We start from the raw sequence: 26,922 nt of genomic DNA, 5'->3' as shown, positions 1-26,922 counted from the left end.
GGAAGATAAATTTTAATTCCTAATATGCATAAGTCAAGTAAGAAATTATATAGCATCCTAAAAAATTTAGCCAGTGCTACTGATGATGCCGACAGGAATAAGTACAAGGACAAGCAGTGAAGCTATAGTTATACAAAGCCACAGGTTAATGCTATCAACATGCTTCTGTGAAATTCTGAATAAATTTTTATTTGCAAACCTGTTGATTTACAAAATATCAAATGAGAAAAAATCCTAATTTAAACATTTTAAAATTCTTAAGAAATATTTTTACCGGCATATCTCTAGACCAAGTAATCTGCTTGCTGTTTAATGTATATACTTGTACTTTACTTTGTAAATATATACACATATTTTAAACTATTTAGAGCATTTAAATTTTTTTTGTAAACACAAAATAAGCAAAATAAAAATATTAAAGTTTTATCACAGGATATCTGTAAATGAAAAAATTACACCATTCAGGGGTTTTTAGGTACTGAAGATAAATCTCGAATTGTGTCAACCGCATACACCGGGGACTATTTGTAAACAGATAAAAGAAACTTTTGTAACTTTGAATGAGTATATTAAACCTTGGATTCGGTACCACTGTGATTTTTTAAATATATTAGCAAGCTTTTTTCTAAGTAAAAGTTTCAGGGGTTACAACAGTATAAAAAAGTGTGGTTTCTGTTCAAAAAATAGAAGCAAGAACACAAGCAAAAAAGTAGACTTTCTTGAGTATATAAAATGACAGCACAATGTTTCCAACTGAATGAAATTTTCAAACTAAGTATTTAGATCTGAGTTTATGAGACTTTAACTGGAAAATTTACCTAAACTAAATACTAGCTAAACTTATCTTGTTAAGCAGACCCTGTCAAATAGATTTGGGGGGGGGGGGGAATTAGCTGATTATCATCTAATATATTTTTATGTTCTGTTTTAATTTATAATGTTAAATTTTTAGGTATCTTCAAATAGCAACATTGTTTTTATTACAAAAAAAAAAAAAAATTTAGAGATGTTTATGATCTGAAGCTTAGAGATACATGTAAGAGAAATTTTAAAATATTAAGTTAGCAATCAACTTAAACATTTCAAACAATAACTTATGTAAATACAGAGTGATTAAAAAAAACCGGAAATTTAAAAAGTTGTGTTGGTAGCTGTGGGCGATTGGTACCACTTGATAAGTGGCGCCCAGCCTCTCTAACCTAACCTGGGTTAGGTTAGAGAGGCTGGGCGCCATTTAGTTGTCATGGATCCTTGGAATGGTGCGCAACGTGCATTTGCTATCAAAGTGTTTTACAAAAACAACGACAGTGTGGAGGGAGCGCGTAGAGAATTTCGACGTCATTTTAATCTGGGACGGCACGACCGTGCTCCATCAGCACATGCAATTAAAACACGGATATCTAATTTTGAGTAAACCGGTTCGGCAATGAAAAAGAAACCTCCAGGCCGTGAGCGAACCGTCCATACACCACAGAATGTTCAAGATTTACAAGATGTTGTCACACGAAGTCCACATCGGTCAATCCGTTGTCTCTCGGCATCTTTACAATCGCATAGTTCAAGTGTTCGAAGAATGTTAGTGAAGGACTTGCAATTCCATCCGTACAAGTTACAGATTGTCCAGGAACTGAAACCGAACGATGCAGTTGTGCGAGCACAATTCTGTTATGTAATGCTTCAGAAGATAAATGATAACGAAGAGTTTGTTCACGAACTGTGGATGTCAGACGAAGCGCATTTCCACCTCAGTGGATTTGTTAACGAGGAAAATTTCAGATACCAGGCACAAGAAAATCCTACGCAGCTACACCAGCGTCCGTTGCACAGCCAGAAAGTGACCGTGTGGTGTGCTATGTCATCTTACGGTGTTATAGGCCTTATTTTTTTGAGGATGACAACGGTCTTGCGGTTACAGTGACGTCGGCTCGTTACGTAGCCGTGCTTGAAACCTTTGTTGTGGAACAACAAAAGAGATCTCCACCGATTCTTAACACAGCCTGGTTTCAACAAAACGGAGCAACGTTACATACTGCACGAATATTGATGGCAGCTGTACGCCGCCATCGATTGATACCATGTTGATTGACGCCATGTTGTTTGGACAACATGTCATTTCACAAAACGGTGACATTAGATGGCCTCCCAGATCGCCTGATCTCTCAGCTTGCGATTACTTTTTGTGGGGTCACCTTAAAAGCAACGTGTTCCACAGTAGACCTGCTACAACGGAAGAACTGAAGGCAAAGATCCGAGAAGCAATTGCGGAAATTCCAGTTGAGATGTTACGTCAAACCATGAACAATTTAACGAAGAGACTTTGTGAGCGTTTACGTAGAAGAGGAGGTTACCTGCAAGATGTCATCTTTAAAAAATAAACTAAAATGTATGTATCCTAAAATGGCAACATTTGTACAATTACATGAAAGAAAATTCATTTTCTAAAAAAAATTTTTCACTAATGTTATTTTATTTTTTTAATTTCCCGTTTCTTTGAATCACCCTGTATAACCCTCACAAATTTAAAAACCATTCTTGAATTTATTTTTTTAATAAGACAAAATCAGTTGTCTTACCACAAACATAGAATTAAGCGTAAATTGCTACATCGGTATGGGAATTTTTTAAATTGGGAAAAAAATTAATGAAATCCAGTATTGAGTTCCTTGAAAACAATCACACTGTTTAAAAAAAACCTCCAAATTTCTAGTACAGGAAAAGATTTTTTTTTCTGAAAAATATTTAGTACTTCACTAAAAGTAGTGTTCTTTATTGCATATTTTATATCCATCATATTCAAGATTTTATAGCTATATTCTGAAGTTTGTAATATTTATTTACATTCCTTTCATGGTGTTCTCATGGCTGTGTTTAGCACTATTATGATGCATATCTAGATACTGAAATTTTTTGTGGATATAAGTTATGACCGTTTTTTAGCTACGTAAAAATAAATATTTAGATTAAATTCATTGGTTTATTTTTTTATCTTTTTTTTTTTTAATTTTGTTAGTTTTTTTTTTTTTTTTAACTTAAACTTGTTCTGTTAATGTTTGTAATAAATTATTTAACAAGTCACCTATCAAACACATTTCTTGTAATGATACTATGTAACTAAAAACAATAATAAACAAAGACATTTCAACAAATATTTTAAAATATAAAAATCAAATACCTGTATACAGACATCAATCAAACCATCTATGTTCAAAGCAAGTTCCATCAAATCAAATAAAAAAGCAACATGCTCTTGAACAGGCAAATAATTTGATGTACCTAAAAGAATAAAAATAATGAATAGATTTGATAAACATAAAAAAGAGCGATGCTAAATTGTTAATTAAATAATTTAGAAGTCAAAAAAAGTTTTAAACAGTCAAGATATAAATTATCTAAAACATTATCTTTATCTATAACTATTATTGTAATTTTAAATTTTAAACAAATTTTTTTTTTCTTAATAGTTAGTTTACAATAATTTATCTAAAACTAGAGTTTTACATATTAAGCAAAAGTTTTTTTAAATTGTTTTTGAGCATTTTCTTATTTTTCAATTTTAACAAACTATACTAATAGTATAAACTAGATGCAAACTATCAAAAAAAAAAAGAAGAGAAACTTACCTGTAGCAAATGCATTTATCATTTCAAGAACAGTTACACTACACTGGTATGTTACAACATGTTGATCAAAATATGATAAGCTTTGCACTCTAGCTGTAGTAGCTTCAAAATTAAATTCATTACGAGAATGCTTCTTCACTTTACCACCTGATTATATGTGAATCAAAGAAATGGCACTAAATTAAAACACAAGGTTTTTAAATAACAACAATTAATGCAAAATCCTTATAAAATTTTTAATTCAGAGCTAAATCTTTAATTCAGAACCATTAGCATGGATCTAGTGGATGTCTGTTCAAAATCTACAAACATCCAGGTAAAAGGTAACTAGAATTAGGGAAACAAGTAGGATGTTGAGGAAAGAGACAATAAACATAGAACAAGTGACTTCTTTAATGCTTACCAAATAGGAGATACCATCAATTATACCCAAAATTCCTCAGGAAAATTGTAACATATTTTTACTTGGATAAGAATAGCATGATATTGGTAAAATGATTTTCAAGTGGGCAGAAATTGCTTGAGGAAAATTCTTCCATTACAAAGCAATATGTGGCCTATAGAAACATTCAACTGAACTACAAGCCAACCATTCATCCAAACATCCACAGGAGGTTAATAGATATTAAATACTACATTTCAGTGGTACTACACGCATGTAGTATCTTCAATACCCTTCAATTACTTCACAAATCTTTTGTCAAATGTCAAATTCCAGCATCTCTTCATCATATATTCTACAGCAACAGTCTCATTCCTTATGAGTGAGCAATGAATTCACTGATGAATTGAATGCTGTAGCATCTCATAAAACAAATTTGTAGAGTGGGAGAAGAAGAATGAAAGGGATTAAGGAAGAGGGAGAGCGGTTAGGAAGGAGATGAAGGGAGGGCGATGGAGGATGGTATTGAACAAGGGAGCGGGGAAGAGGGATAGAGAAAGAGAGAGATTTTTAGTATTCATTTTGTTGCTTGTTAAAGTTTTATTAAAACATATTTTTTTATTCGAAACCAGCCATGTAAAATAATATTTTTCTATTATAATTCATACACCAATTTAGCCAAACACTGTATTGTTTAATGAAAGTCTCAAATTTCTTATCAGTAAAAGTAATTTTTGATTTTACACAGTTATTAATGTTTTTCTTAAAAACAAAAACTTCATGTTGTTTTTTTTTTTTACATAGATTTTTATACAATACATTTAACAAATTAACAAAGAAAGATAATAATTTCACACTCACCTTCCGCAACATCAATAGAGAACTTTTTACTAAATAATTTACATATATCTTTACTAATTCTTTTAACGACGTGTCTTGCTTCATCTCTAACTCTACCAACACCATATAATAATACATGACGTTGATTACAATCATGACTGTTACCTTCATCCTATTAGAAAAAAAAATTAAAATTAAATCATAAAACCCATCAAAAATTTGAGAAAACATAGAAAAGTAGACACTTTAGTTTCTTAACCCCTTACCAGTTTCTTTTTTTAACAGAAATTAATGTTATCTTGCTCTACAACTCTTGGCTTGTTTGTTTAATGTAGTTTGACTAATAATGAACTAATATGTAATTTAAAACAATTTTTTGTATGCAAAACATTTATTTTATCACACATCCTTGTGCATATGTGTGTATGTATATGTGTGTGTGTGTGTGTGTGTGTGTGTGTGTGTGTGTGTGTATGTGTATGTGTGTGTGTGTGTGTGCGTGTGTATGTGTGTGTGTGTGTGTACATACACACACACAACCAGTGGACAAAAAGTTGACCTCGGAATATTCCAACAAAAGCCATAATCGTGCACATCAGTTATTTTGGAATATTCCGTCAAAGAGTGGTAAGGGGTTAAGGTAAATATAATTCTGTATATTTGTTATTTTTATTTAGCTGAAGACTATTAAACTCAATAAAATGGTCAGACTTCAAACTGCAGTCTGAAAATGAGCAGAAGGAATTTTTGAAGTACTGTAAATACCATAGGAACCATTCATTCTGTAGTTGCGATAGGACAATTTGATATAGAAAAGAGGTTGATGCAGGAAATGTTTTGTAACCCACTTAATTTAATCCAATAATGAAAATTTTAACTAGGAATACCAAACCAACTGTTTTGGGAGGGAATGAATGCAATAATATTTATTGATGATAAAAGTGTCTGACATGAGAATAACAAAAATGAACATCAGTTAAAAAAAATAATAATGAGAAAAGCAAAGTAAATGTTGGCTAATAAAAATAGGGATTTAAATATAACTTGAACGGTACTTAAAGGAAGTAGAAAATTTTTTCACATTTAAAATTTTTAATTATCTTAATTCAGATATTAAAACAGACAAGAACAGATGATGAGATCATTAACAACTTAAGGAAAAGATTTTATTGAAGTAGAAATAATTTGTTATGGGATAAAGCGATCCCACAAAAGGCAACATGTAAATATTTCCACTTTTGTTTTTAAAAGGCAATGAAAACTACATGAAATGTAAGAAATGAATCAATACAACTAGAAATTGGTGGTTGTCAAGAGACTAAGAAAAATTAAAACTAAATTTTTTATACCTGACTTTCTTTACCACTTAACACATACAATTTTTACAATTTTGAACAAAATAAGTGAATTGTAAAACTATAAATCAAATAAGTTGTAGTAAATGGTTATAAATTTAAAAATTTAGCAATCTCTTAGAAGAACAAGCAGTCAGCTTACAATGTAGTTTATTATTAATGTCCTTTTCCAGGGTGGTAGGAAAGGAGTCAATACTTTAAATCCAAAATGGTAGCTTCCAACTTGATTTCATTTTGAAGTAAATTTTACTTAAAGATTTTCGAGTGATTCAATCAACATATTTGTATATGTACAGTCAAAGTACCAGCAGCAGCCAAGGGGTGAGCATTTCCATCTCATAATCAAGAATCACAGGTTCAAGTTTTAGCAGCTTTGTTTTTTAACGTTTCCTTTTTTCTTACATGTACATTAATGCAGAATATTTTTTGTTACATACTAATAATAATAATAATATTCATAAGCATCTAGAGAAAAATTATACATAAATTTCATGTTTGCTGATTACTATTCTACTTGAATACAACAATCATTAACCTAAAAATCTTTATAAACGATGGAATAGGGGATCATGTGGAAAGGAATAAAGAAAGGATTAACAAATACGTGGGTAAATCAAATGTAGATAAGATTTCATTTTAAAAAAAATTTATTTATTAAAAAATGAAAGGTAAATATAATTTATTTTTCTACATAGTTTCCTGCTTTAGAAATACATTTTTCCTAGTGAAAAGGAAGATTTTTTTTATCACAGCATCGTAGAATGAAACTGGTTGTGTCAGGAGCCAATTGCCCACAAATCCCTCCATGCCCTCATCATCTTCAAATCATTGCCCTCCAAGAGCTTCTTTAGGCGGCCCAAACAAATGAAAATCACAGGGCGATAGGTCTGGGCTGTAGGGAAAATGATAAAGTTGAGTCCAGTGCATTTCTTCTAGTTTTTTGAGACCGTTAGAGCTGCAGTATGGGACCTGGCGTTGTCGTGGAGGAGGATGGCCTCTCGAATCAGTTGATCTTGTCTTTTCCGGCAATATGCAGCCCTCACCTTGTTCAACAGCTCGCAGTAGTAAGTAGCATTAATTGTGTGTCGCTCATGTAAAATTCAATGAGCAAAATGCCTTGCCTGCCGGTCAAAAAAAACGGTTGAAAGAACCTTGCCAGCTGACAGTTGAGTCTTGGCTTTCACTGGGGCTGCCTCCCCTATCCACTGCCACTCTATACTGGCTTGTTTCGACAGGGGAGTATAGTGATGGACCCGTGTTTCGTCATAGTCCAAGCTTCATGATTCATTGCGGCAGCTATACCAACAAAAGAATTAATATGGATTGTGCAAAAGGTGAAAGCAGTGTTGGTTATCGGGCTTTATACTTCTCCTCAACTAACAGCAACATGTATGCACAATGCTACCAATTGGACTGCAATGTAGCACTGATAAGGAACTGTTTAATGATAAGTATAAAAACTATAAAAATTATATAAATAATACTTATTAACATTATTTTTTAACAAAAAATAACTTTTTTAAAATTAATTTCTGGGATAATATTTTGCAACACAATAATAAATAAAATACCTGAGGTAAAGGGAAATGAGTGGTATATAAGAGATGTCTAGACGGTCGACTTCCTCTATCAGCAATACCACCAACATGACCACCTACTCTATCAGCATCACCTGCCCCACCAGTGTCCAAACCACTACTTGTACTACCATTAATACCGCCAGGTACTAAAGAACCAGGCTCATCCTTTGGTGAATCAGGAGCATCCTGAAAAATAAAAAATTATAAAATAATTCAATCGCTTTCTACTTCTCTGAAACATATACATCGGATGATACAGCAAGATTTATCCTTAATCTACCTTCATCTTGAAGGTATAAAAGAGGTACCAACTCCTCAAACTAATTCACAGCTAATTCCAGAAGAATGGCAAGAAGCTAGAAAGTGAAATAAATTTTCATAATCCTCAAGCATGTCAGAATAGGAAAGAGCATAGATTATCTCAGACAGCTACGACTAATGTGATAGCTTTAATCACTATCCCTTAAATCTGTCTTCTATGTACGTTATTCAACTCATATTAAACATTCTTACTTCTCTGCCAGTCATATCCAAGTCATTATTAGTAAAATAATAAAAGCATGCGCTAATGATTAAAAAAATCATTACAGCAAACAGCAATTTCTAATGCACCATCTTTATCGGTAATTAATAAATGATGTTGCCTGAAGAGAAACTACAATTAAAACTATTCAACTTCAGTGATCTACTGGAAAAAATTAATTAAAAATAGCTTCATCCGTTATCATTTATTCTCACTTTATGGATTTCAATTTCCATATTATTCCCCAGAGATGTTCCAGATATCACAGAACCATCAGATCATATGACAATGCACTTCATCATCTTACTCAAAACCCATACAGCCTTACAGATCATTATTATCAAACTCAGCCGTGTAATCGATCTGAACTATTATCACTTATATGTTAAAATTCTATTACCTTAGAATACAACCTAGAGCGTAAAAGAAAAAGTAAAGGTAGATATTGCAGTAAAGCATTTAAATATCACAAAACTCTGAAAAATTGAGACATTTAATAAAATTTATTAACTTCAGAATATAATAGCAAATTTTGGAACTGGAAGAAATAATGATTAAATTCCAAATTATAACTATTTTAATAAGAATTTAAAACTTGTAAAAAACAGTTTAAATACGAAAAGAATTTGTCAAAAATTGTTTAGTGGACTTTAAATTTGTTGCCGCTGGGCCTGAGGCTCATTGCCAATGGACTGGCAATCGACTGGGACAAACAGATGTTACAATAGATCTTTTACAATTATGAAAAGAAAAAAATTTAGTATAATTTACAAAGATTTAATTAACACTCTCCACAAAGAAAACTGGCCTATTTTTCAACTATAAGATGACAGAAGACTCTGCTTTGACAATTAATTTTCCTGCTACTATACACTGTACAATCATCAAGTTAATTTGTACATATAAAACCCTATTTAAAGGTAGCAGAAGGCCTTATTATATCTAGGGCCCACAAAATAGTCATAAAAATTAAAACTTCCTTGAAAAAAAAAGAAAGTAGTTCCAATTGATGCTGTAATATGTATGTATCTATAAATTAATTAATTCTGCAATTCTTCGAGATTAATTTTCAGAATTTAATAAATAGATTAGTTGATGTGAAAAAAGTACAACATATGCACGCACAGAATATGCAAATTTTTTTTTTATGAAATATACTATTTAAAAAAAAGTAAAACGTAATAAATAAAAAAATTATTATTACCATTGAATTTTGTTGTTCTTCTTTTATATGTTGCAATAATTTTTCTAAGTCATCATCAATTTTACTTTCATCATAATCTGTAGCTCGCCCATGTTCCTACAACAAAATTTAATCTGATTAAAAAACACTTTGTCATGCCATTTCCTACTCCAACTTAAATGTACCTCGTATATGAATTTTCTAAGTAATCGCCTAGATTACTCTTCACAATGATAAAAAGAAGCATTTATGAATGAATATTGCATAATTTTTTCTCTTTTATTTGAAAACTTCATAAAAAATATTTTCAATAAAATGAATACTTTTTTTATAGAAAAAAAGGTTCAAAATTTTACTTACCAAAAAATTACCACCACCACCACAATCATAGACATATTTTTCTATACAAGAATTGTAGTTTTCCTCTATGATTAACAACACTAAATGTAATAGAACTATGAATGTAAGATTATTTGCACAATCTACAGAATACACAACCTTAATGTTGGCGGTGGGATTAGTGTGCTCCACTGATCCTAAGAACTATGCTGATGGTAACTCAGCTACTGATAGGACCAAGTCAGATGGACTGAAGGTTAGGTACGATTCAAACTAGGAAGTATTTCACAGACTTCTGTCTCCATGATTGAGCTTCAAACCGGTGAATGTTCTCTACTTTAAAAATGGCTCCAATCAGTGTCTGTTCCCCAAATTAGGAATATTTGAGCCACACGTGAAAGGCAGCCAGAATACCCTCATAAAATGATTCTTCTAATATTGTTATCAAAATTATGATCCAAAAGTCTTCTTTTGTTAAAAGTTGTAGAGTACTGACCAGATCATTGGTAGATGCTAATGTGAAAAATTGTAGCAATTAGCTGTAAGAAAATTCAGCAACAGACAGAAAGAAGATGGAAATAGTACACAGAATGTAAGAGCACTTCTGCAAGCAAAAAAGTGAAAATTTAAAAAGGGAGAAGAAAATAAACAGAATGGATATAACTGGACTAAGTGAAGTGAAATGGGAAGGGAAAAATAAAGTTGACACGATGATGTTTTTATTTCAGGAAAGAAATACGGTAGGAATATCATTCTAAACAAAGAAATAGCAGAATGTATACAAAGGATCGGTTTTACAAATTATGTTTTTACAATTACACAGTGTTGTCAGGATGGAATAAACACAAAGGATTTGCTTTTTTTTAATTAACTAGTCAATACTAAAATGGTTCGACTAAATTAATGCATGGATAAACAAAATTACGACAAAAGAAGATAGGAGATTTTAAGGTAATAATGGGGGATTAGAATGCTGTGGTAGGGGCATACAGAATAAAAAGGATCTAAAAACCTTAAAATTATAATGAAATTAACAAAAAGATGAAAACTGATATCAATAGTTTCAACAAAAAATCTGTGCATGAATCTAGAGTGAAAAAAGTAATGCTTACACTTCAAAAATTGTTCACTGTACACAGTAAATTTTAAAATTTTACAGAAAAAGTAGAAAAGTTAGTAAAAATCAGATTATTAAGTGCTAATGTAATTTCAAGAAGTAAATTATAATTAATTAAACAAACAATAATTTACCGGCACTTCCATTTTAGCAGATTTCATATCAAATATATTTGAATCTTCATCAAGATGCACTCCACTGTTATTCTGAGGCCCCGGTGTATCAACAGGTTTATTACTGCCAGGATGAGGAGTACTTCCACCACCTGTACCTGTTTATAAGTAAAAAAGTTTAGCCCAAGAATGTAGGTTTTTGAAAATTTTAAATTCTTTTTAATCACTAATTTCATGATAAAGATGCTCTAAATTCTTTTAGCAAGAGAATTTTAACTTCATGTTTTCAGCTATTGCCTGTTATGACAACAGACACTTCTTCCGATCGGCTGATGTTTTAAATAACAGCTTAGGTGTTTTAACATCCTAACACTAAATAAATGAACATAATACCTAATAAAAAAGTATGAAAACAATAAAAATGAGATAAATTTCAAAATCACAATATTAAATTTTGAAAAACAGGAATTTTTCTCCTTTTTTTATGTGAAAATTTAATAATTGCAGGAAATCTAACTCAAGATACCAGTCACTTCTTGAAAAAGTAGTATAATAGCCATTTCCAAGGAAAAAAGCATCCCATCCCACACATATTACAAAGATTGTTAAGAAAGTTCTAGACCTGACATAGAGATGATACAAGCATAACCAAATGACTATGACATTTGACAAGTATGATCCTTTAGATCGTGTGCTGCTAATTTTTTTAAAGGCCCTCGTATACACCGACAACTATAGGCTCAGTGATACTATGTTGTCTACTCAAGCATAAACAATGTACAACTCATATGTTTTCAAAATCTTGTGCATCTTATGTTTCAAAGAAATATATATAAATTTGTTAATTATAATAAAAACTACATTTAAATTATCATACTTAAGCATATAAATGTTTTTGCTACTTCAATGAACACTTTTTTTTATATTGTATAATGTAATAATAAACTAAATTTCAGTAATTATGATTTTATTTGAATACTCCTTTTTATTACTGCTCTTTAGCAAGAATTATACTCCTCTAAATAAAGAATTGAACTGGACCAAATCCACTAACAAAAAAAAAAAGCATTTAAAAAATTGCCAATAGCAGCAAACATGATAAATAAAAGTACCATAATAAATAAAATGTTAGCACCCATTCATTTTATGACATGTTGATAAAATTCATACTTTGTCAGTGTTAGGAAGTGCCCTAAATTTCTACCAAAAAGGGCTATAATTTAGACCTAAAAATCCTGCCAAATTCCTTGTATAAGTCTAAAAAAAAGCATAAAAGCAAAAATGTTACATTTCTCATGAAGAATAACCAAAAGAAGAAAAATCATCCATTAATACAATGAGATAGGTGATTTATCTTAGAATATTTTTAAAACAAAATACATACCGGTAGGATTTGTTACAGTAACAAGATCACCACGTGATATCAATGTACACATGTATGCATCGTGTGAAAAAACATCATGACGTATTAATTCAGCAAACAAATGAACTAAATTGGTAAACATTGCACGATTTGTAGCACTTGCATTCTCCTCTGAAAAAGAAATGAATCAACAATCTCATTTTTAATTTTAATGAAATCAATATCGCAACTAAATCTTAAGCTGACAAAGATGCAAGTGTGAAAGAGAACATTAAACCTAGAAATTGAAATCAATATTTCTAAGAATAAATTAATCACAACTACTACTTGCAGATAAAATTAGTGTTATTAATAGTGAACTTTATTTAATTGGGAATCATTGCATTATGTTTACCATAATCATTTATAACTAATCGTAGTAAATGATTTATAAATAATCATTTATTTGCCACTATCAATATAAAATCCTAGATGGCATTGAAAATTCCAGGGAAGTCTAGTTGAATGTTTTGTATTTCAGTAGGATTCTTCCTTGTGACAATAATTTTAGGGATTGGCCAGTTATATTTCCTGAATAAAAATAAATTTTTGTAGCAGCATATATGAGGACTATTTACAATTTAACTCCAGCCGAGTAGTAAAAATATACAAAATAAAATGCATAACTTTACTATAAATAAAAGTTACATACGTACTTATATTACTTCTCAACATACTCCCCATCTAAATTCAAGCATTGTCATATCATGACACCATCTTGTCTGTTCCCTCTTTGAAGAATGGCTCCACAAAGTACTCATTCATTTCTTGAGTTCATCGAATCGATTGAAATTAATAATCAGATGAAATACATTATCGGTTAATAATCTTTTACTTATTTTGTGAGTGTTTTTTTTTGTTTCATATTTCTTATTTTATTTGGAAAGTTTTATATTGAGCTATCTCATTATATAATGAGGATCTAAAAAATAGAATAAATGCTAACAGCTCTCAGCATTACCAAAAACACTGGCAAGTTTTCATACACAGGTCAACATCCCAACCCAATAGGGGAAGACACCCGTCTTGTGACGCTTCTGGTCGCCACACCAACCCCCCCCCCCCTATTCCTAGCCCTGATGGACTCATCTGAACAGGACCAATGCTCTGTGTAAGCAGCGAGAGAAGCCATTGGGAAATCACTTAACCTCCTTTCTTTTCCTGGTACACCAGGCAATCTGCTGAAGTTCAGTGGCACTCATGATGAATATACTAATGTGTCTGGCAGCACATAACCGGTCAATAATCTTATTTTATTATCATAAATGTTTGTTGTAATTGATTTTCCTTCAGAAGTTAGAGCCATGTGAGAATAGTCTCACCGTATTCCAGATAGGTTTATTTTTGCAGATCCTTGACAATTATTAAGTATAAGTATAACAATTAAGTTCCTGATCTGAGGCGAGTAAACAATGTGCATAATAATCCAAACATATTTATTACCTTCATTCAATAAAGTCCCTGCCTGCTTTTGTACATCAGTTACTTCAGTCGATGAGTCAAATGTTTGAGAAAACACTACATTTTGAATCATCTTAAGCATGTTAGTAAGTCTTCTGGATCAGTGACCTTACTCCAAACTCAGGTTATGATAAAGATACCGATGGAAAAACAAAAAATACGCACTTTTTCAAAATGCTAATCCTTGCTAAAAAAAGAGGACTAATGCCTGAAGCAGTGGTGATGGATGCTTAGTATTCCAGCCTGGATAATCTGAAATCTATTCAAGCTCATGGTTGGGTGTGGGTCACTACAATGAGAAAAAATCAGATTGTTAACCATAACATACCAGTAAACACATTAGACATCCCAGAAGAAGGAACTTCAGTACACTTACAAGGCTATGGCACAAGTTTCGCACAAAACTAACTCGGGTGAACTAATAAAAAACAGATCAAATCTTGTCCCTTCTACTGCCACTTTTTATGTTTCAAAAAAATAAATTTTCTTCATTATCTTACATATTAACTGTATTAATCCTTTTGATTTCTTCTAATATTCCAATTTTTTCACAATATGCAGTTTAAAATATTTGAAATTTTCAGGACTGTTTTCGCTTCCCTTACATTAACACAAATTTAATCACTCTTTGTTTTATTTTGAAATTTCAACGCTACTCCCATCACAACAATTGTAACTCTTGATTGTGTTAAATGAACAAGTTGAAACTTGTATTATCTACAAGAAAATTTTTCTGTTAACTAGTACACAAGCATTAATGTGGCTATAATAGTGTTAATCAGGAAAAATAATTTTCAAACTATATAGAAGTACCTAATAAATTGTAAATATTTGTTTAAAGAAAAATTTCTAAAGTAATCTTACCATTATAGTAAAGCATTACGGTGTAGGTCTGGAGTGTATATCTAAGGGTGCTATTCGTGCATAAATATTGCATTTATCTATTTCTGTATAATCATACTCCTCCAAAGTCTTAATACTTCAAGTATCACAATCCTGAGTGTTGAAAATTTTGAATGCTCTTTGATAGAAATACGTCATGTATAATCGAATTTAATAACAAAATCTTAAATAACATCATCACTGAAATGCTGACAAATAGACAGATCATTGTACATCTTGGTAAGGCTCAGAATAGGCCAAGAATCATGACCAAGAATTGCTATTTGATTGGTTATAAGTTTCCTACACACATACACAAATATAGTTATTTTTGTTAATTTCAATACTAACATCTAAAAAATTTATTGTTCTGTATATATCTATTTTATAATTAAATTTTAAATCATTATAATACAAATTAAGTTTATTTAAAATTATGAGGTGTTGATTGTTTATAATTAGATCATAAATGACAAAAACATCATGAACATAACGAATCCATAACAAAACTATATGTGTATAAATAATGCCATTATTTTTATTCTCAAAATCTTGTATATCTCCGGTATAATAGCTGACAAAGGAAATCCCATAGGCAAGGCATCCTGTGTATAATACCTGTCATTAAATTCAAAATAATTTTGTTGACATATATTCCTTATAATAATGATATATTATCAATAAATTTAGGGCCTTCATAATATTATATAATAATATATTATAATCATAAATATTATATTATATAATTAATGCTAGGATACATGTTACTTACATTGTAACTTACCATCCTAGTATTTTTTCCCACTGTTAAAGTTTTTTAATCTATTTACCAATTCATATCCACTTCTTATGTCATAATAAACTCATTTTCATTCTAAGGATTTTATCTATTATTTTGGAAAAAGTATAAGATGGAGCAGATGTGAAATCAATCAAAGGTCACACACTGGGATGCCGAGTTGTGTATTTTTGGAAGTCCTGTTAATTTTGGAGCAACCGGTTCAAAAGGGTATAATCTAGTATGGCATCTTAAATTATTGTTAAAACTGAAAATAGTTAAACAAATAATCCACCTCTTTCTGGTACCTCTCATTTGTCACAGAAACATGATTAGAAACATTGTAATGTTCATCCTCAATATTCTCTTTAATGATTTCTTATGCACAAAATTTTATTGCCCACCTACCCACAGTACTTCAATCAACAGTTGCATTATCATGAATGGATTTTAAAGAACAATGAATGTCAACACCATTCATTTTATTTCACTGTTAAAAATTCAATCATTGCTCATTGTTTCAACTGCATTGACATAGCAGGTGTACTCAACTCTATAACAATGCGACTGACAGAAAATGAGAGAAGGTGGTTAATGAGTTTTAGGATGATAGTAGCAGAGAAATGAAACAAGATGCAGCATCTGTCGCTTTGTACGACATTTTGTTCTTCCATTATATTCCAATGTACATTATATTTCAACCACCCTTAATATTTTGATTTTAATAAAAAAAATAATAAACATTGTTTTCTCTTTGGCTAACACTGAAAAAATAATTTACTATAAAATTTAATAATTTAATAGACAATAACAAAAAAAACTTACCTAAAACAGGAGCATCATAATCAAGAAATTTCATAAGTAAATTTTGGAAAACAGGTAATCCAGATGGCACTGATGCAACCGATTCTTTATCATCACCATTATCACAATCGATACCATTCAATTCAGCTTGTCTTTTTTCTAATAATTTAGCAACAGCCAAACCACGATGTTCACCGTATCTAACACCACTAACTGCCCACTCGCACAGTATTTCAACAATAGGCTCATCATATTCAGCTTTTGGTTCCCTATTATTTCCATTTCCATTATTATTATTACTGCTATTGTTATTATTAGAATTATCATCTTGATTTGTTGAAGGTGACGTATTCGGATTGTCTTTTGTAATTGTCGGAGTAAATATCTTAGCATACAATGTATCGAGTGAATTAGAGCTATCAATTCGTTCAAAACTATGACGATCTAGGGCATCTAAAGCTGTTAAAACTTTACTTGTCATTACGCCGGCAGAAGACTGTTGCCATTCATCACATGACCATCGTGCTTCTGCAGCAACACTACGCTGTCTAACTAATTCTTCCCCTAATCTCAACTGATTTCTAATAAGAGACAATAAAATGAAAGATTAAAATTTGTTTCCAAAAACACATGAATCAAAATAAGACATTACCATTCAATCTATGTCAAAATATTAGTTAATAATCAATACCGATATTAATAATCAATATTATCGATCACTAACTCATGATAATAATATATATCCTTACTGCTAATAATGAAAATTGATATATCCTGCTAACTAATATAAACTGGTGACAAAAAATTTAATGTTAGATAAAGTGGATTCCCCCAAGCTTATATTAGTTTCAGAAACACAAACACACAAACGTTCAATTTTATATTAATATTTTGCAATCATTTATTATTTTTTAATCTGTATAAACTGCAATTTTCATTGCTATTAATAAATCCCAACAAATTTTAATGTAATTACAATCAAATTATTTTCTATACAAAGCAGTTTATTAAATTTGGCTTCAACTGTTGGCATTTGTGCGGGCTTTGCATCTTTAAATCTTCAGAATGCAATACCCTGAGACGGTTCATGTATTAAAAAATCATCAGGCAATAGGGAATGCAACTGACCATCTTTTTCAGGGACCTAATATTCTCAGCATGTGAAAAAATTAAAGATTGATATTATTATTTACACTACCTCTAAATTTTTAAGTTTTTATTTTTATCATCATATAAGGTGAAAATATAGAATGCAATTATAGTCCTTTTATTAATAACAACTGAAAATTTAACTGTATAAATTCAAAACTTAAATAACAGGTATTTAATTTTTGTAATTATTACAATATATATTTAATTAACATTCAACAAAGCCCAATTTTACCCAAAAAATAATCCAAAATGAATATTCTTTTTTACCATTAATTTCTAATGTTGATGTTAATTTAATGTTTTTAAATTTAACAAAACGGCATAACAGTTCTGCTAGCATATTACCGGCACACAAATATTTAAAAATGAATAGAAAATAACTGCTCAGTCCCTTCTCCCAATACAAAATACATTTTTATTTCTCTATGAATTGTTAAAATGTCTCTAAGTATAGATCAGAAAGTTCTCAAACTAGGCTAAAAAAAATTAAAATTAAAGAAAATACCTCATTTAAAAATGACTGAAACCTCTCTAAAACAGTCTCTTTATAACATACAACAATCTCAACACCTCTTCCATTACTCAAAAGCATCAGCAACCAGAAAAGGCCATCCAAGTACTGCCTGCAGTTGTGCTTGAATGTCTTCCCCAATATCAAAACAGTATTGTTTTCATTTCGTTCTGTTTTAATTTCATTGAAAGGAAGAAAACAAAGACATCCAAATTAAGTAAGGAGAATACAGACGATAAAGAAAATTACTTTGTAATAAAAAACACCTTTGTTCTTGAGGGAAATGAGATTAGACCCATTCTCATTGTAGAATAGTCAATTTTGGTTTTTCAATAGTTCTGATCTTTTTTGTCACATATGATCTCTCAACTCCTTCAAGATCAGAATCATGATCCTTTCCACTACACTTAAGTACCTCAGGATATGGATTGATAAAAGCATAGCAGACTTGTGAACAAGGTATCAGTAAAGGCCAAATGAAGAAAGGTAGACACTGTATTCAACTGCGATTAGTTCCCTGAAGTATAGGAAAGCATGCCTAAGAGAATTCAACACACTTACTCCAGATAACATTACGGGAACTGTGCTCAGGCATGATGTGCAGTGTCAGTCAGGATTATCCACACAAAGATAATGGAAGAAGTACAAGGATGAATCCCCTCTTGATATCCCCTCAGGGGTTTGTTCATATTAAAGCAAGTCCAGCCCTAAGGAGAAGTAACTGATCATACATCACAGAAGCCCTTCAAAACATCACAGTAAAAGTTAGGTATCACAGAACCAACAGGAAAAAATGTTCTCATGAATGATACCCTGGATGTGCAAAAAATACAATAACCATAAACTTCACTGCACTTTGAACTCACCACACCTTCAGTTTTGGGCTTTTCCATTGTGGTGACTGCAGCTTTATTTCCAAATTATAACCGTAAACAAAAATCTTATAGATGAAATTTGGATAGTTATTAGTCACCTTCAAAACCGATACTAATAATCATTGTCTTTAAAATTGTACTTAACAGACATAATTACATCGGCATTAACAAGAGGATACTGACTAAACACACATACACAATGTAAAACCACTCAGCAGACTAACTGAGCAGCCTTGAAAGTAATAACCTTAGTGTTCAGCACAGCTTGATTCTAAAGTACAGCCGCTGCAGTGTATGGTATGAGAACTTTCTGGTACAATCTAGTATATCAGAAATAAGTATTCTCAGAAAACAGCTTAATGTTTTGAATTTATAACTATAATACAAAATGCGATAGAAACTTTAATAAATTAAATTAATAATTTGAAAAATTATTAAATTAATAATATAATTTAATTAATAATTAAATTAAATAAATTAATAATCGTGTCTCAAACTTGACTATAAGAAAAATTATGTTTAATAATTTACCTGATATGAGAATTTGATGTACGTTGTGGCATAGGTAAGTTAGCAGGACTACATGGTAAGACATCCAACGGTGAACCGTTTAAAACTGAAGATGATTTCCCTTCGCCAATACAATTCCAAACTAATGCGGTTGGACATTCCAATGTGACGACTTGTATAATCGCACTCAAACCCAAAACGATATCACGATGATGTGGACAACTCAGATACTCATTCAACATGGAGACAGCTGTGTTATTAACTGTATTATTATTGTTATTATTACTGTTATTATTATTATTATTATTACTATTATTACAACTATTACTACTATTATTACCGCAGGCCTGAGTAATATTACCATCTTTATTACTATTATTAATATTATTACTGTTACTAGAACTACTATTATTTGGGGTAGTTGAAGGAGCAGCAACAGGGGCAGTAGAATTACCGGTACTATTATTACCGCTATTGTTGTTGCTTCCAATATTATTATTACTGCTATTACTACTACTACTGCTACTACTACTATTATTATTTATATTATTTGTATTATTACTGTTTAAAAGAGATAAATTACTTCCATTATTACTATTATTATTAGGACTTAAACCAGATTCACCGTAACATAATGTAGCTAATTTACGACTAGCTAAATATGATAATTTTCTAGCCAGTAATTCAGATTGTACAAATTCTTCAAGATATTGTAACGCTAAGGGTAATAATAAACGAAACAGTCCATCTTCAGATGGTTGTGAAGTCCTTGATCTATCCAATAAATCTAAAATCCACTGTAATACTTCCTGCCTATCTAACAGACCTTCCTGTAACAAATAAATGCATAAAAAAAATAAGAAGAAATATTTTTTTAAATTAAATTTAACAAAATTTTCAACTTAAAATAAAGGTCTCAAGATACATTTAAGAAGCAGTTCAAATGTAATGCACAATGGAATGTAATGGGAGAAAAAATGTTGCACAAGAAACATGTACTGCCTTCTTGTAGTTTCATTCCTCTTCTGCTAACATTCCAAAACTCGTTGACCCATGCATGTCCTTTCATTTTCTATTGATCATTATTATTATTATTAGTAGAGTACTTCTTGAATGTCAACACATCTACAGTGCATTTAAAAAGTCCCTGTGCGGTATGCTTTAGAATTATGTGGTGCATTCTGTTCTTTCAGCATAAGGTTTTTGTTTCCAGGCAAACAAAAAAGATGTCGTTATCAGTGCCAGGGATGATAATTATATAGTGCATAACTAAATATTATAAATTAATAACTAAAAATTAAATTAAAAACTAAAAACCTAACAAGAAAAATCAGTCCACAATGAAATATTACATCAATATTCCAAATTACGATGATAAAATTACTATCTGCCGTATGCAAAACAGTATAACAGCTGAAAACTACTACTGAATACTCAAATATTAGAATATAAATGAACGGCCCTCAGAAATCTTAAAAGATTAGATAATATTATATCATTGCTTCCCAACCATACTTTGCATGTCAGCCCCTAAATTAAACTTGCAATGCAAATGCCGCATAACAGATACAATCCACAAGGATGTGGTGCACTGTTAGTTGGCAGTCACAGTGAAAACAAACAGGCGTATCTACTTGAGTTATTAGATATCCACGAGTGAATCTGGTGAGCCCTGTTTGCAAACAAGACATAATAATCTCTTCGGTGACACAGTGCTCTTAACAAGATGAAGCTTGTTATTGATGATACAATTCACTTTGCCAATCATCAAGAACCACCCTCTTCAGAAAACAGACCATACTGAGTGTAGAAACGTTCTGACGCCAAGATGGCGGCTCTATCCCCACCCGTCTTCACGCTAGGCACAAACGTAAGTTACTTTCTGGACCGTCCTCATACATTTAAGGCCTTATTAATAGCATACAGATCCACAATGAAATTACTGATGATGCTGCGAAGGCCAAACGCGTATGATCTGTTTCCAAAAGCACAACCAACAGGATTAACCTTTTTAGAGAAGTCTGTATAAACTATGGCATTAGGATTTATGCTATTTTTAATATTACAGAATTTTTCTCATAATTTAATCGGATTTGTGTTTTTTTAATTATACCGACAAAGATCAAACCAGCAGTTAACAAGAGTAGGCCACCAAGCAGGGTAATAACATGGAGCTACAGTAGGAACTGGAGGTAATTGTATACTTAGTGTTAAGAAAATGTGCTGAGTTCTGATGCCTAGTGGAGTAGTAGATCTCTGCTGTTCCTGGTATCAATTCAGATGTCAGTTAGATTCAGATGTTAGGTCGGAAGCCCTGTGGGTTCATTGGGCGTTGCTCAATAATAAACAAAGACACTAGTTGTTGACTTGTGATTGGACATGCTTCATTTTGTTTCTTTTATATAATCAATAATTGCGAAAAACGTAATGGTTCTTTCGGTAGAGAAATACATTTTTCTCATTTAGTGAAGCACAAGTTTTCTGAAAATTTTCCATATACTCCTGTTCCTACTGCAATGTAATTTGAACTCTTATCGAAAAATTTTGGGCAACAGGCTCTGTTGAAGATGCTGATCAAAGCGGAAGACCACCAGAACTAAACGAACAGAAGCTGCTTGATATTTCGGATGCTATGACCGAAAGTTCATTAAAGTTAAATGCAAAATTTAGCACAGCAGCAAGATATCAGAATCACTACCTCACATAAAGCTGCAAGAAGAAACTGAAACTTTTCCACTACAAAGTTATGTGCGTTCAAGAACTGAAACTTATAAATCACACCAAAAGACTAAATTATTGTCAATGGTTTAAACATTTTATTGACCAAAATTCCATAGGTATTCTCGACAATATGCTGCTTTTTACAGATGAAGAATAATTTCATGTGGGAGGGTATTATTAATTCACAAAATACACGACTGTGGTTGAAAATTAACCCACCATGAATGACATGAATAATCTTTACACAAAGTGAAAATTGAGTATGGATCAAAGCAAGTAAAACGTACACTATGGGTTCAATCTTTTTGAAAATACAGTTAATAGTGATCATTGCTGTACTGTTTCAACAAACTTCATTAGTTAGTTAACAAAAGTGGGAATCAGTCGCGATTGGTTCCAATAAGATGGTGACCATAACCCGCATAGCTAACAGGTTAATGACTTTTTAACGAAATGTCTTTGGTGAAAAAATCATTTCAAGGGGTTTAAGGGCCAGCACAATCACCTGATCTGACTCCTCCAGATTACTTTCTATGGAAGGAAGCAAAACAAGGGATGTATCGCAACAGACCATGCAGACTGACAAACTAAAAATCTCAATAATGGCGTACGTACAAGACACATACCAGTATATCAGCTGGTTAAAGTGCTTGAAAACAAATTGAAACGTATACAGTATTGTATTGATGTTGAAGGTCATTTTCAACACTTTTTATAAACTATTCCAGTTATTGCAATACCTGTTCCTATAAAATAATGAAATAAAAATACAAAATAATAATTAAAAAAGTTTGATTATAGTTTCTATGTTAAGTACTGCTTTCCTTTATTAGGCTTTATTGTACTTAAAAGAGTACAATAAGTTTTGACAATGGAGTGGTACTTAAGACTACAATAAGTTTTGACAATGGGGTGGTTCCGAAATACGTGAACAAGTGATAAAAGAATGAAGGTAAATAGTAGTCAACATAGAAACTACAGTGTTCTTAGCAGAAAAGGTAATGGAGATTATTACCTTAACAACAATTTCATCATTATACTTCCATAATTCCAGTGTACAGCAACTTTCCAGTACAATGTGCAGTAAAATGAAGATTACTAATCATCTATAAGACATTTATAGTGATGAAACAGCTGATCAAAATACTGTGAGTAGGAGGGCAATAAAATTGTATGAATCATGTGCTAGTACAGCAAATATTAAGGATGAATCTTGCAGTGATCAAGCTCCAAGAAAAGGTGGATAAATCAATCCAAATGACTCTCAGATCACACAACAATGCATTGCCATTGAAAGAACAAGTAAGGCACATTATTTCATTATCAGGCTAATATAAATCTGTTCAAAGCACGTGTCACACAAACTCTTGTAAAACAGCAACAAAAAAGAAAGGATTGTTGCGGACCACTTTTGAAATATTGACGAAGGAGATGAATTGCTTTTTAATATTATGATGAGAGACAAAACTCAGATGCATTATTATGATGAAAAAAATGGCAAAAACATTTCAAAGCTCAACCTTCTGAAAAAAAAATTCTCTTGACGGTGTTCGGGATTTCTAACAATTGTATGTTACTGACTAATTGGAAGCCTGGTCGACTGTAAATTTTATATGATATATAAGCATTAAAGGAAACATGTGTCCCTGAAAATCAAATGGAACCCAAAATTCTGCAACACAATAACACTCTGCCACACAAATCTCATGCAACCACCGAGGATTTTGTGAAGATGAAATCTGAACCTTTTCCACACCCTCCATACCCATCTGATATGCACCCTGCAATTTTCACTTTCCACAATTAAAGAGTGATATTAAAAATACACATTTAACATGGACGATAAACTGAAAGATACAGTGAAATTTTGAATGTAGGAATATGCTAGACATTAGGATCATTAATATATTTATTATATCTCTGTGGGTTATATTGTTTTTTTTTAAATACATTTAAAATTAATGATATTTATGATTCTGAAACTTTAAACGGTACATGCCATATTATTGTATTATATAAAAGCAAAAATAATTGTGAGTCCAATCACAACAGTTCAATTTTACAGCAAGACAAATATTACTCGACATGAATTTGAAAGAACATTTTATTTCATTCCAGGTCCTTTGCAATCAACTTACTATAAAATGATACAATCACCAAAATAAAACATTTTAGAAAGTAAATAAACAAGAAGAGTTACAATTAAAGAAACAAGAACTACCAATTACTGAAGCAAAAGGCTGAAGAAGATGGGCGCAATAATGTTCTTCCATCTTGCAGCAATAAGAACAACTAATAAACCAATCGTGGCAGTGATACCTCTTCAGCTTTTCTTCTGGAATGTTCCAGATTCAAAGCCCGGGCAGTCTTGCCATTTTATTTAAATACAATAAAATTTTTATACCACATTTCCCAGCATAAATTTCTAGCTAATGTGGTACATAGATAAAAAAAAAGATTAATATAACTATAAATAAATAGAACATACCTGATAACATTAATAGAACTCACAAAACATACCTGATACAACGTTTTCATAAGTTGCTGTGTGTACTGCCACTGTTTCATAATTAACTTTTGTTCATCATTCATAACTGAATTACTATTATTATAAAATTCCTGTAGTTTTGTCAACTGATCTTTTAAAAATTTTAATAAAGTACAAGTCCATTCTAAAAAAAAAAAAAAAAAAATTAGTTAAGTAAATAAATAAGCAGAGAATAATTAATACGAAAACCTAATAAAAAAATATGCTTAAAAATAAACAAATATTTACAGTTGACTGTACTGTAAAAAACTGTTTATTCTTTTACCACCATTCACTACATCTGATTTTTGTTTTTAGTGCTGACATTATAATTGAGTTATGTTTGTTTCCATATATACACAATCATTGATTTCATAGTTAATAATAATCATTCAGGCAATCACAAAAAAAAAACTGTTTTAAACATACTTAAACTCAAAATTTTTATATATAGCCTATTTATAAATTAACCTCTGGTTGGATGTTACAAACAACCCGGTTTCTGTAGCAACATATAATATGCACACTATATATATCAGCTAGACTTAAATATCTTCACATATAGTCAGTTATTGTTTCAATCTGTACAGCTCGAGAAGTATTTGATGAAATATGGAGGTGATTGTTGCAGCTCCTGTGATTGTGAAGTACATAGCACCATTTGTTTTTAGATCAGAAGAAACATCTGATGCCAATATCCACCGTCAGCTGGGCATAGTTTACGATAATAACGTAATGGGTGCAGGAAATTCAAGGGGGCGACATTCCATTGTGAGTGATGAACTTGTTAAAAACATTAAACATGCTGTTCGTGATAAATGCTGCTTCACAACTAGTGAAAATAGTGAACATTTTCCACTACGTAATTTTTACAGAATTATTACAGAACTGTTACAAACAAATTGAGTTTTACATAAGTACCGTTTACAGTCAGTACCGAAACAATTTACAGATCCTCACAAAGTTATGGGAGCAATGTTGACTTTTCTTCAGCAATACTAGAGAAAAGGAAATGAATTTCTCATAGTATTGTTACTGGAGATAAGACAAGGATTCACTTAATCGATATTGAAGACAAAAGAATGGTCCAAATGGTGGATGCATATACACTCACCAAACCAGGCCAAAAATTTCAAACAAATCAATTCAAGTGAAAAAGAATGGGACCATAAAGGAACTTTATAGGAAAAATTTATGAAGCCAAATATGACAATAACCACAGATGTTTATTATGAAACACTGACAAAGCTTAGGAAAGTAATACAGAATAAACGGCAAGGGAGGTAATGTAGATCTCACTTTTTGCATTACAATGTAAAATATATTAGGGTGTTTTTTACACACTGCCACTAGTATAAGGGTGTACTGAACAAGTTTAAGTGGCAGATTATGGACAGTCCCCCTTACAACCCTGATTTGACATTGTATGTTTTATTCTTTTCACAAAATTGAAGAATCAGCTGGTTACTCAATACTTTAAAAGTTTGTAAACAGCCCTCACATATAATCTTTTAAAGTAATAAAGCATGAAAGCAATTCTAGATAAAGACAAAAACAGGGTAATTTTACATGTATAATGTTCAATAATTAATACATCGTTCCTTACTGAAAACCACAAAAATATTATAAGTAAATTGTAGTAAGTAAATAACAGTAGTATAAATAGAATGTGACAAGTTTTAATGCAGAATAAAGTTCTTTGGTACTTACGTATTAACGCCACCGCAGCTTTATTTAAAAACAAAGTAGTCAATCGGATTTCGGTAGAAAATGAAGTCTCTTTATTAATTTTAATAAATGGTTATTTATATTTATTTATTTTATAAATATAATTCAACCAAACTTAACCTACGCTCGCTTTGCTCGCTAACCTTGACTAATTAACACCGTAATTTTTTGAGTATTTATTTCATAAATTCAGTAATTATTGCAATTATTTATTATTTAAATAATAAAAACACTCCTGTTAATTAGTCAAGGTTAGCGAGCGAAGCGAACGTAGGTTAAGTTTGGTTAAATTATATTTATAAAATAAATAAATATAAATAACCATTTATTAAAATTAATAAAGAGACTCTTTTGAATCTATGTTAAACTCTATATCGGCCCATTTTCCACCGAAATCTGATTGACTACTTTGTTTTTAAATAAAGCTGTAGCTGCAGTGGCGTTAATACGTAAGTATCAGTTCTTTTTTTTGCATATTTGTGATGCTTATATTTTCTATGTATATGCCCAGCCACCCAA

At 31.2% G+C, this 26,922-nt stretch overlaps 1 protein-coding gene across 1 annotated transcript in view; it reads right to left on the bottom strand.

The window, feature by feature from the left end:
* Positions 1–26,922, bottom strand: part of LOC142333136 (mediator of RNA polymerase II transcription subunit 12-like protein) — a 138,272-nt gene that overhangs the window by 102,160 nt on the left and 9,190 nt on the right. The window contains exons 5-14 of the mRNA XM_075380069.1: positions 24,669–24,820; positions 19,449–20,257; positions 16,401–16,960; positions 12,437–12,586; positions 11,074–11,210; positions 9,505–9,600; positions 7,769–7,963; positions 4,864–5,014; positions 3,621–3,767; positions 3,173–3,273 (exon numbers count right to left, since the gene is read on the bottom strand). Coding sequence (XP_075236184.1) covers positions 3,173–3,273; positions 3,621–3,767; positions 4,864–5,014; positions 7,769–7,963; positions 9,505–9,600; positions 11,074–11,210; positions 12,437–12,586; positions 16,401–16,960; positions 19,449–20,257; positions 24,669–24,820 — 2,498 coding nt within the window. The remainder of the gene's footprint in view (positions 1–3,172; positions 3,274–3,620; positions 3,768–4,863; positions 5,015–7,768; positions 7,964–9,504; positions 9,601–11,073; positions 11,211–12,436; positions 12,587–16,400; positions 16,961–19,448; positions 20,258–24,668; positions 24,821–26,922) is intronic.

This window comes from Lycorma delicatula, chromosome 12, assembly GCF_047948215.1.
Source record: "Lycorma delicatula isolate Av1 chromosome 12, ASM4794821v1, whole genome shotgun sequence".
NCBI lineage: Eukaryota > Metazoa > Arthropoda > Insecta > Hemiptera > Fulgoridae > Lycorma > Lycorma delicatula.
The sequence above is the reverse complement of the archived record's forward strand: the minus strand, read 5'-3'. Positions and strand labels throughout refer to the sequence as shown.